The sequence below is a fragment of the Camarhynchus parvulus genome, chromosome 1A (assembly GCF_901933205.1).
Source record: "Camarhynchus parvulus chromosome 1A, STF_HiC, whole genome shotgun sequence".
Taxonomy (NCBI): domain Eukaryota; kingdom Metazoa; phylum Chordata; class Aves; order Passeriformes; family Thraupidae; genus Camarhynchus; species Camarhynchus parvulus.
In genome coordinates this window covers 16489423-16502196 of record NC_044586.1, presented here as the reverse complement: position 1 = coordinate 16502196, position 12774 = coordinate 16489423, and the positions used below count along the sequence as shown (strand labels likewise).

General features: G+C 43.4%; 1 protein-coding gene across 1 annotated transcript in view; it reads right to left on the bottom strand.

The window, feature by feature from the left end:
* The window catches only part of ANO2 (anoctamin 2), a 150091-nt gene extending 141453 nt beyond the window's left edge, over positions 1-8638 (bottom strand). Inside the window, exons 1-3 of the mRNA XM_030960274.1 lie at positions 8620-8638; positions 4204-4382; positions 1304-1708 (exon numbers count right to left, since the gene is read on the bottom strand). Of these exons, the coding sequence (XP_030816134.1) occupies positions 1304-1708; positions 4204-4382; positions 8620-8638 (603 nt within the window). The remainder of the gene's footprint in view (positions 1-1303; positions 1709-4203; positions 4383-8619) is intronic.
* Between the last annotated feature and the right edge of the window lie 4136 nt (positions 8639-12774).

The window sequence follows — 12774 nt, the reverse complement described above, 5'->3', positions numbered from 1 at the left end:
TGTATATTATTTAAGAGCATGTTACACCACTTGGAAGGAGGCCAAAACAGAATTTGTATCCAGCTAGACTTAGGGTAAGCAATGTGTCAAATAATCAAATCCAAATCTCCTGCTTGACTTTTGAGGTTCTGATGAAATTCAGAACTGAAAGGGGTCTCCAAAAACAGCTGTTCTCCTGGGTTTTATGCAATTTGGTTATAAAAGTCATAGCAGTAAGATGGTCGTGTACTGAACCAAAACCTCAGAGCACAGCATAAAAGAATCAGGATCTGAGATCACTTTTTTCTGCTCAGTACAAGGATGGCTCAGCCAGGCTGTGCAGTGAAATACAACCCAGAGCTACCTGCAACTCAGAAAATTAAGCAAGGAAAATGTTAAGAGTCAAAAGACTTTTCTATTTCTTTCTACTCCTGCCAGTGATTTAATTATGCATACACTATGCTAAGCAAGTCAGTCTCAAATTTTCAGATTCAGTCTGTGATTTGCTCCATGTTGTGGAAGCGTTGACTGGCTGCACTGGAAGCAACATGAGCTGTAAGTTCTCAGCACTTACAAAAAGGCACTCTAAATCTCTCAAATTTGGTGTCAAGTGCACCAGAGCACCTAAAACCAGAACCTAGCAGGGATTTCCCTTCATTGGATATAAATATCCATGACTTTCAAAGGGGTACAGAGGGATAGCACAGAGCTTAGTGCAACGACATGGGATTTGGAAGACCTGTGCTCGACTAACTGACTGGCAACAGCCAAGTAAAATAACCACAGCTCTGAGCTGGCATGAGCATAGTGTCATTCCAGCATCACACATGTGGGAGAATAAAAACATCATAGGCTGGGATCTTCTCCTGTCAAAGCATAGGGGCCACTCATTTTGTGGGTGGAATGAAGGAAGGACACAAAACTTACGTATGGCTGAGAAGAAAGCTGAGAGTCACACTGAAAATATTGTGAGGAAATACGAAATGTCTTAGCAGTGTTCCAGCAAATTACTTAAGAGATACTTTCTTCATTTTAGCAATATTTAAGTTGTTGGGGGGATGTTTGGTAAGAAAAGTGTGTCTGCTGCATGCCATAAGAACATTTAGACAAAGGAATACATTTTCACCTGAAGTAAGATTGAAATTTCTACTCAACACTACATTAAACAACAATAACCACCTTGTCTTTCTCAGGCAGAAAGGACCAAGCAAACAAATACCCTGGCCACCTTCTTAGCTTCACACCATTTTCTGGGCATCCAAAGTGTCCATTATCCATTGGGACACCAGATGCCATGTATGAGGTGCAAATCTCCCCCTCTTACCTCGGGGTCTTTCTCGATCTCCAGCCCCGCCTCCAGCAGTTTGCATTCGTACTCCTCCCGCTGCAGCTGCCTCTCCTCCTCCAGGGTGTCCAGCGGGCTGAGCTCCACCACCTCTAGGCCGGGCAGCCCTGGCCACTCCTGCAGGGCACGCTGGCCATCGTCCTGCTGCTGCTGGGGCTCAGCACGACCCTTCCCAGTGCTTCCGTTTGAAACCAGGGCCACGGAGGCGGATCCGCGCCTCGGCTCCAGGGAGGCGGCACCAGGCACATGGCGGGCCAGGCGTTTGCGGTAATGGTAGACCAAGACGTAGTCGACCTTTCTCTTGCTGTCCCTGAAGTGCAGGCCACTCGGGGAGGCCTTGTCCCTCACCCCTGTCTGGATCCCTTCCACATAGTTGTTGATAATCTGGGACAGAAACATGGGAGTTGCACAGACAAAGCCAAAAGGCCCAAGTAGGTGGGGGGTTGGGGGAGGGGTCTATCTCCGCATGAGCACATGAAGCCGCTAAGAATCCAGGTATGACCTACAAATACTAATTTTGCACACCAGCCTCACTTCATTCCTCCTCTGGCCATAAACTAAACATAGTTTAGTTTAGTTTATCCCAACATTTGGGATTCCTAAGCAGGTACAGAGGCACACCCCAACTCTGTTGCCCTATTCTGCCCGTGCACAAACCAAGGGGAGAGGACACACACATTATGAAAGGGCACAGAGAAGTGAGAATAAGGACCACATTATAGGCCATGTGCTATGTGCTGTGCAGCAAAGCAGGCGGGGAAGGGAAGCAAAATAAATGTTGGAAGGGAAGAAATCAATCTTACACAGAATAGGAGAAATATCTTTAATGTGGTTCAGAAGGGCCAGGCTGGACAGAAACACTTTTGAAAATACCAGGGATTAGAAAGGATATGTCCCATGAATGGCTAGCCATGCTAGCTTGTATTTTAACATATTAAAAGACTGTGTGACTGGCCAGTAACACAGTAATTCCTGCAAAAAGAAATCTATGGCTAAAATCCTTCAAACCACCCATGTTGCATCCAGTCAGCCCCTCAGACCATCCGTGCTTCACCATCTCCCTCTCAGAACCCTTCCAGGATGCAGCTCCAATAGTAATCCTGCCATCACTCATCAGCCTGGATGGGAATTCTGCAGCATTCATCTGGAAGTCTGACACTGAGGCATTCACTTGCACTTTCCACTCATTAAAGGCAGCCCGTGAGTTTTTGAAACTGTTTGCAGCCACCATTTCCAGCACAATGCTGCTGTGTTAAGCCCTTCAGAGAGCTCTCTAGAGTGTTTCGCTTCACTTACTCTCCCACAAAGTAGCTTTCAGTTGTCACGTCACTAAATAAATCTTGGGTTTACAAGAGGGTATGAAGGTATGCTACATCCTTCATCCTTTTACAAAATTATCACTGAGTAATCTGTTCTGCACATCACACTCATCACATCCTTCATGTCTAAAGTATATATACAGTCCCTTTAGGCACATCCAAAATTACACTCAGCACTACATCCTGGCAGAATATAAAACTGCTTTTGAGACATCCTTTTATTTCAATTCCCCATTTCCTGATTAGATACATTTTCATGTATTACTCACAGGAAGCCCATGCAAACTCTCCAGATCCATCTCTGCCCCAGCGAGGGAAAACCTGTGGCAGATTTCTAGTGTCCCTCCCAGAGAATTTCAGGCTATACAGTGCAGAAGGAATGATGTCACCACAGCAGGTCACTGGTGCAAGGCAATGCATTAGCTGGCTCTAGAGAAGATGAGCTCTGAGGATCCTCTCCTCCCTTACTGGAGAGTGTGGGCAGAACCAAAAAGCACGAACAAGAAGCAGGAGAGGGAACAAGGAGGTTGTAGAATGTGAAAATCACTCCAAGGTTTTCCTGTTTGTTACTGTGTGGAGCCACCTGCCACATCCCCGCCACCTGAGAGAGCACCATAGCAACACTTGGGGTTGCTGGAGTTACACAGGGGATGTGGAGAGTCAACAGTGATACCCTCTCCATGGACTCTTTTCCTCTCTCTTGGCAGCAAGGTGCCATCCCCATAATTATGTGTGTCCAATTCACGGAAAGCTAATTAAAATTCCCACAGATTTCACTAAAGACATTTCCTGCCTGTAAATTTGCACTGCTTGCCTTACCATGTGACATTCTGGCACAAGAAGATTTTTAGGGAGGAACACAAAAAGTCACAATTTCAAAAATGCCTCTGAAGGAACTATCAAGATCTTTCTCTCCTCCTCTCTCACAGCCACTGTAAAGGTCAGAAACAGTGATGTAAATGACCAGATTTCCTGCTTTCACTGCTTCTTGATGTTTCCAAGACAAGAAACCATCACACCAAGGAATAAGAAAATGGGAAGGTAGGATCCGCACTTCATGATGATTTTGTTCTAGTGGTCTGGTAGCAAATATGTCACTACAAATACATCCCAAATGTGCCTCCTCCAATGACAGCCCTCCTCTGAACACTACAGCCACACCACACTTCTACAGGGAATCAATCCAATCCAGCCCCCTTGGTCACAGCTGACTCAGGGCTGACACAGGCACACCCAATTTAGTGATCAACCTGCAGACCTTTCTGCCACTGGGGATAATAGCAACCCCCTCCATTCCTGCTTTGAAGGATTTTGGCTAAAGTAAACAATCCAGAAATTTTGGTGAGATTCCTACTGCAGAAATTAATTCTTGTTGTACACAGAGAGAGACAAATGAACCACCTGAGGCTGTGGTATCACTTTCCTCATAAAGATTCTTCTCCCTGTTCTGATTTAACCAACACACAGGAGAGTGCACCCTGCTCTTCTCACTCTGCTTCCAGCCTCTTCATAATCCCAAATGCACTTGACCTAGGTCAATGAATATGAAACCCTACTTACAGAACTTCTGTAGGATACCACTGATGCTTCAAGAGCTCCATTGGTCCCACTTCTGTGCCAGGAAGTCCGGTTCTGAGGAACAGTGAGGTATTTGCTATTGTAGGCTGAAAAAGAGTCCCTTGCTGATTTTGCTGTCTTCTGTCCATTGAGAGTTGGGTGTGAGGAGGGTAGAGCAAAGTCTAAGAAGGAGAGATAAATACATAAAGCAGGTTTTGTAAAGGTGGTTCTCTAATGGAATGCAAAATACTGCAGTCAGTAGACACTATTCATTTCTAGTGATGTGAACAAATCCAGTGGCATCAGGTAGAGGTACAAACTTGTGGATCGTGATCATTCTTCATAAAGAACTCTTTACACATGTGAAATGCTCATCAAGTATATCTACCTACATGTTTTGGTCTTAGGGGGTAATGTCTGGAATTTTTAGACATGCTCCCCATCTCTTGTGTTTGACAAATTACATGGTCACAGTGCAGAATAATGGAGGGTTTGGAGGGGATGGAGATCATCACAGAATCACAAATGGGTTGGAAGAGCCTTGAAAGATAATCTCATTTCTATCCCCACTGCCTCGGGCAGGGACACCTTCCACTATCCCATGTTGCTCAGAGCCCCATCCAGCCTGGCCTGGAACACTGCCAGGGATGGGGCAGCCACAGCTTCTCTGGGCAATCTGTGCCAGGGCCTCTCCACCCTCACAGGGAAGAATTTCTTCTGGATATCCAACCTAAATCTGTGCTCTGTCAGTGTGAAGCCATTCCCCCTTGTTGTGTCATGCCAGGCCCTTGTCAAGAGTCTCTCTCCGTCTTTCCTGTGGGCTCCCTTCAGGCACTGGAAGGCCATAATGAGGTAACACCAGTGCCCTTTCTTTTCCAGGCTGAACATTCCCAATTATCTCAGTCTTTCTTCACAGCACAGCTGCTTCATCCCTCTGATTCTTTTAGAGGCCTCCTCATTCCAACAGGTCAATTCCATACTGGCAGTAGCACGGTGAAAAATGCTAATAAAAACCAGTGGATACAGAACCTGTTTCAACACACAAATGTTTCATACTCTTTCCCCCTCTAGTGGTGCCACAGCTGAAATGGGATTGACTGATCCATATTCTCATTCTCTTGGAAAAGCTCTTAGAGGGAAAAATCATGTCTTGGTCCTTCCGGCATTAGTATTTTATATCCAGGAGAAGACATCCTGTACACATCTGCCTACATGGTCAGCACCATCACCACTACAGAGACAATACGCCACTGCCTCTGTCTAGTCAGGACTTTTCTCCAGGAATAAGAAACAACAGCTTCCATCTATCCAGGGAGATACCACATCCACTGTGTACTGCTAAAGTCTGGAGGTTGTATTTCCCCTTCATTTAGCTGAGACCCTTCTATCCCCTATACTCAGACTGAAACTGCTTCCCCACCACCACATTCTGAGAGAGGAGACCGTAGAATGCTAAAGAAGGAAATGCTTGGAGGAGGGTGTCTGACCCCTAAATGTTATGATTATTCTTGTATTTCCTACCAATACCAGATTAGGGTCCAGCAGCACTTGAACAGTACAACAGATTGACTCACTAGTCTTCCCTGTCTGATCTCCCGAGCAGACTCATGCTTGGCTCACTTTAACAAAGCACATAATGATGCCACGAGGGAAACTCCAAGAAAAATAATTAGTAAGTGAAGGTTTCATTTCCAAAGGCCACACACAATGTTTCTCCAGTATTTTCAGACTAAGTCTGAGGTATCTCACAAGACCTCTACACAGTCAATTAAAGACATCTTTTACTTTCCAGTCCTTTTAACTAGGCCTAGGGAAAGAGCTGGAGTTCATTTATAACATGATTTCATCTCCATTATGCTTCTCAGCCTCCAGAAACTGTGTCACAAACCTGAGATTAACACTGGTAAACTGGTGAGGCAGTCAGGGACTCCCAGTCAGAAGAAGTTTTTTGATGAAAATGCAATTGCCATATTTGTATCTGGAGGACTCCTGTTCTCCCAAAAGCTTTTCAACTTCCTAAATTAAACCAATTGAACCACAATGTTTTGGTTTGAATGCATTCCACATTTGATAGTTCCTGCCTGGTACAGCACTGCCTCAGGGGCTTCTGCTTCAGATGCAGCCTGACCTCATTCCACCCTGTAAGCCTTTATGACATCTGGCCTTACATGTTCTCATTCTGTAAATATTCTGGAGGAATTAGTATCTATAGAAACAAGCTCTGTGTGTGTGTGTATGTATGTGAATATATATAAAAATTTAAATATGCACACATGCATGGTTTTGGTGTATATTTACATATATATGTATCTTCAAAGAACAGCAGTACCGAGAATCTTGACTTCAACTTAGAAAGCAAATGTTCAGGAACTACACTCATTCTACAAAAATGGCTGGGGAGCCATCCCTCCAGTCAAACTCCATCGAGTTGTAAACAGCTTCTGAGGACAAGGTACCTCCAGGACAGAGATCAGTGACCAGCTCCAGTTTCAGTTCACAGCCAGTCACCACCTGCTCACTCAGCCTCTCTGCACTCCTTTGCCTCAGCTTTTTGCAAACTTAAGGGTTGCCCACGTGTGCAGCAATTCACCTCACTGTTTGCATTCCCAGGTCCTTGTCCAGAGTGCCACCATGAAGAAGTTGCACATACTGCCAAAAGTGGAAGGACTGAGAGGGAGTGTTAAAGAACCACACTGCTTATGAAAGAGGCAGTAAAGGAGTCTTCCTAATTAGGAGCTCTGTATTAAATCCTGGGTAACAGCCAATTAACTGAGCTGAGTGGTCCAGATGATCAGATTATCCCAGCATAGCTACTTGCAGAATACGTTGCAAGTGGTTAGGTCATCCAGGGCACAGACAGGGAACTGCTTTCATTTATCTTACTCTCTTTTTAGATAAGTATTAGAAAATATCTGCATTTCTGAAGGACACCAGAGTTTGAAGAATACTCCTCTGCAAGGCTGTTCAAAACATCTGTAATTTAGGAACATTGTTTGACAAACTCCAGCCCCCAAGTAGGGATGAAAAAAAACCTACTTGAACTTACTGTTTCCTTGTAGCTTTACTCAAACGTCTTTCAAAGGACATATATACATCTATATATATATATATAGATATATATATATGAAAAGACGGCTATACACATGCTCTTTAGGTTCTCAGTAAATCATAAATTTTCAGGTCTGAATGTAGACGAAGAAGTTCAGCTCATGCCAAAATTACTTCTTGTGCACATCTCCACCAAACTCAACTACAGTAAAGCATTATTTCCTCCACTGTGTCTTCAAAACCACCATTTTAGTGCTTTTTAAGAATATAGGAATTAGACAGACAAGGCTGTTTGGGTTGTCTCTAATGCCATCTAATTTGCAGCCTGTGTGTTCAGGGCTCACACAGTACCTCTCAGACTGCAGGTGGAAAGGGTAAAACAACAAACCCTGATTAATGCCAAACTAATCTGGACAGCCTGAGTGCATCTGCTTGTCTGAACCCCATGCTAACACTCAGTTTGAAATGTCCTGAGCCTCCAGGACACCCAGCAGGAGAATCTCGTGGGTAGGACTCAGTATCTCAGTTGTGTTTCTCTACATTTGTCTGTACATAATGCAGATATCCTTTGTCTTTCCACCTCCAAATACGATTGGAGAAGAAATACTCTTTATAAAGAGAACCATCCAATTCTGAGTTTACTTGTGGGACTGATTTTAATAGAAGCAATTAAGCAGCAGGGGACTAAACACCTAAATAGTTCTTGAACCATTCTAAAGAGAGAAATACCAGATAGCTAAAATTTAAAGGTCAAATTTTATTTTTCTATTACTCAAATAAGGAATTTGAAGTTCACAGGAGAGATACAGCCTCAGAAACAATGAGATAATGTGGAAACAACCACAGAGCTTTTGACTGTGACAGCAATAGAACAATGACTCAACATCAGCACTGAAAGCTATTCTAAACTCGTACACTGGGAACTCCAGCATGAAGGTTTTATGCAAATAAGAGTCTCAGCAGATTTGCTCCTTTTATATGGGAATTGAGAGCTCAAGGCTGCCCATTTTCTCCTGGAAAAGGATTTTGCTCACTCCCCACAGCTGCAATGCAATAAGGCAAATGCAGGGGGAAACAGCAGAAGACCAGCACAAGGCATTTCAAGGCATTTGCCTAGTGATTGTCTTTTCCACGTGCATCACAACACTGACCCACAGCTGCTCTTCTGAGGCTTCAGGAGAATTGAACTCTGCATGTTTTATCTCTGAGCTCTCTGTATGTAACTGGGCTGCAGATTTCTCTTTCTTTTTTTTTTTCCCTAAAAGAAGACAGAAAAGTTCTTCCAAAGTACTCCTTTCTTTGTTCTCCATCCCATCTTGGCCTATCCCTCTTCATAGGCAGCAATAAGAATGAAACAGAAAAAAAACTTACCAGGCATGTGTGTTTCCATGTTGCCTGGAGGTTTGGCTGGAAATTGCATCAGTGCTATAAAATAGGATGTGGCTATGCTGTGCACGATCTGCTTCTGCACTGGCTTAAGGAGAGAACAGCACCAGTAGCTGTTTCTATCCTGCCTTGATCCTGCTTTAAGCAAACCACAAACTGAAGCTAATTAGCGAGACCTTCTGGTTTGGTGATTACCATCATGGAGGGAAGAGAAGGAGAAAGACCAAACTCCCATGACCTGAGAGGCCATGGCAATTCTCTGCTGGAGAATTTCAGCACTTTGTCCTCATGTTCCATAGCACCTCATGAAACAAGCATACTTTGTCCAGAAGGCAGTGGAGAGGAAGGAAAAAGGCTAATGCAGATCCAGGGCTCTACAGCAGAGCCAGCTCTGTCCAAAGAATCAGCACTCAAGGATCAGATTGTCTTGGAGGTGGTTTCTGTGGGGAGGTGTGTCTTTGTATCTACAAAGCTTCACAGTGCTTCCAGGTAGGAGGTAAGTGCAGAAAGCTTTTTATAAGGCTGTTTCAAGTACTCAAGTTACCTCAGTGCCTGCATGCACTGTTATTCGTGCATGAAATATTCAGGGGATTATCTTGTAATCAATGGTCTAATCAGAACAGGTGATGGATCCTGCTTAGCCTTCAACCTTGCAATTTAAGCAACTATAGGGAAGAAAAGTTGTTGATGACCAATGCTATCTGAGAAAGGACTCTTATTTGCTAATGATAACTAAAGAGAGATGTAACTTATTTGAGTCCAAATATTTTTTCTTTAAGCCAGTTTATGAGAGATGTAACTTATTCGAGTCCAAATCTTTTTTTTCTTTAAGCCTGTTTATGACACAATGATGGTTTTTCTAGTGTGATAGGGAGAAACGGATTTATTCAATGCCTGAATAAAGTCCAGTGGTTCTACGACCTTGTAAATCAGGATAGTGCACTGTGTCATGGCTGGCAAGGGTAGAAGTTGTCTCTGTCACAGAGAGATGTGCTGATGCACCCTGGTTGTGCTATCAAACCTGCTGAGTACATAAAAGGAGCAGTGCAGCTGTTGTTTCCCAAAACTTGGGCTGGGTGATGTAAAATGTTCCCAGCAAGACTAAGAAATTTGTATGGGATTTTAAATTCATTCAACCCCTCCACTCTTCTTGGTCCCTACTTTGAAATGGCATTTATTATCTTCTAACCAAAATATCAACAGGTGTCAAATACTTTCTCCTTTTTACCCTGCTGGTATCTTATAGTACTCTTAGAACTTCTTTCAGAAGTTCTAAAAACAATTAATCTGTTTCCTAGACAGGGAACAAATCTCCTGCTTTCTACACCTATCTCAGGGAGAGGGAAATGAAAATGTTCTGAAACTTTTGCTATTTTCCATCCACAATGTATGCTGCTCCAACTAAGCTCAAAACCAGAAAGGCAAATCCTGGCCAATTCTGGAATAGTATAGGAATGTAGAGCCAGGTCCTGCTGGGATCCCTGTCGACTTATAGCTCTGCCTACACAGGTTGCAATTAGCAGTTTCTATAAGCCATAAGGATGGGTGTGTTACAGGTAATACACTTATCTCAGGTAATAAGATACACAGCAATATGAAAGGAAGCAACATCCAGCTGCTTAGAATGGAAGTAGTCTATTTTTAAGACTTTCCAGCAGAGAAAATCATATCTTGGCATCAGTATCTTTCCTGAGGTACTTGGGTATGGTGCTAATTGATAATGCAGAGCTGTGACAAATAATACCAATATACCTGCTCGTGTTTCACCTGGTGTAGAGGAGTGGTGCTTGCAAGTCTGTAAATTTAGCAGAGAGATTAGATGTTTTGAATTATTAAGGAGTTATATAAGACTCCTCCCCAAATCCATTCAGCATTCCTGTAAATCTATCCTATGGCACACTCAACAACACAGCTGGTGGTCTGAAACGGTGGGATGTGCTCCTAATCATTGGTGGAAAGGTAGAGGCCAAGGTTGTTCAAACTCATCAAGGCTTACAAACTGAATGTATGGACTTGGGAAACAACATTCTTCAAAGCCTGGCTTCTGCTGGAGAATGCAAATGGAGCAGTCAGATGTAGAGTACTGTGTGATGTGCTGGCACACTTGATGGTAGGCAGGACTGTGCTCTTCACTCCTGCCAGGAAGAAATGCTGATGAAAGTATTGGAATGGCACTAATTGCAGCTGCCTGTGGGAAAGGCAATGAAACCCACACGGAGCAGGTCTGAGCCCACTGGCTCCTTGGGCAAAAGTCAGACAGTTCTTTTGGGGCAGACTGCCTGAAAATGTTTGATTCTCATGGCAGCAAGTCAAAGTTAGAAATGTATTTACCTCCTCAGCCTGTTAAAGAAGATAGTATAATATTCCCTTCTGCTTTTTCTTCCTTGCCAGTTTGTTGCTACAAAAGAATTGTCAAAGAAGATTCTTCTGGTCTTGCTCATGACGGGGGCTTGGAATACACAGGTCTGAGTAACAATATGTAGGCCACAACAAAGTCCCCAGAAATCCCAGCTGTAAGTAAAGCCAGTAAGTGCTCTCATGGGCTGCATTGCACTGACTCAGACAATTCATTATCTAATTAGAAGACCTGTCTGCAGCCATGAAGCCTTAAGCTGCAATCCTGTCAGCTTTCATGAGCTAAGAAGGGTCAGTCTGGGTGAGGGCACAGGCTGAAACAAAGGGACATCCCAGCCATGGTAAGTGGAAGAGGATGACATTTGCCTTTTACTCCCTTCTCTCTTGCTCCTCTCTGATGTTGCAGGTTGCTATTCCAGGAATTGCTGACCTTCAGCTTCAGATGAACTGTTGACTACCTGGGTAACCCAAATGCATCTGTCAGCGAGCTTAACATATAGAGGCAGCTAGAGGAAGGAACTGGTGTGACGGTGGAGGTAAACTGGTGACAAATCTACTGCAGCAAGTGGGGCTGGTGCAAATTAAAACTGGGTTTCTCTCTCTGGTATTACTGTGGACTATAGCAGAAGACACAGATGCATGGAAGGCCTGCACTTCTACCACTGTGCAGCAATAAACGTTGTCTTGAAAGAGTATTAAAACCAAAAAGGGCTCACAATTCAGGGTGTGTTGAATCCACAACTGACTGGCAAGAGAGAAGCAGCAGGGATCTGCCTGGTTCCTCTAAAAAAGAAATACAACTCACCTTTTTAGTTGAAAGCACAGGTGTTTTTGTTTACTCCCAAAGGGAGCTTTCCTTGCAGTTCGGGAGATGCTTTGACCCATTTAATCATGTCAAAGTGCCATTCATTATTTAAAAATTGTTAGTTAAACAAGAAGCTTAAATAATTCTTGTCTTTCAAAAACACGCATGGCAATAACAGTCCTCCCTCTCTCATATTTTTGAGAAATTAGTACTTCCCAGTGAAACTGCTTCACTGACACAAGATTCCTCCAGGACCAACAACACTCTGGAAGATCTTTTGTGTTCCATGGCCCAACTAGACAAAGTAGAATTTAAATCCTTGTAAATATATGCCTGGCAGCAATAACTAAATTACACCTGCCACTGCAAATTCTGCATCTAAATTAATTCCAACTTTTGGAACAAATGCAACAGGTGAAGTCCAGGCACCTGGAAATAGGTGAGACAACCACTAAGCTTTCTCCTTGAGTTGGTCTGGGCAAGGGCTGAAGTAAGAGCTGTCCTTAAACCTGTATGCATGTCTTGAGGACATGCAGAACTTACACAGTCTGTCCTCAACACACAGTTTCTTTTCATTAAGCTTCAGGAGAAACATGTATATGCATTGCAGAAAGATATTTGGTTGTCTGAGCCACAACCAGTATTGTTTGTGTACCACGAACATCCTATTCTTACTCTGAAGCCTTCTCCCATAATTACTGTACTCCCTGAAAAGAATGGGGGGAGAAAAAGAGAAAAAAATTATAAGTCCACCGTGTGTCACTAAGGACTGAAGTGGGGAATGAAAGTGTAATGTCTCTGCAGACAATACCAAATGATTTGGGAAATATTCTTTAAGTATAAGCAACTGCTTCTGAGCATGATTTTTTTGTGGTTGTCCTTTTGGGATTTTCTTCAATAAAATGGATTAATTTCCACAGTGAAATGAAGAGAATCTCTTTCCTACAGTCCACCCCAAGATGAATCAGACTGTGATCTGT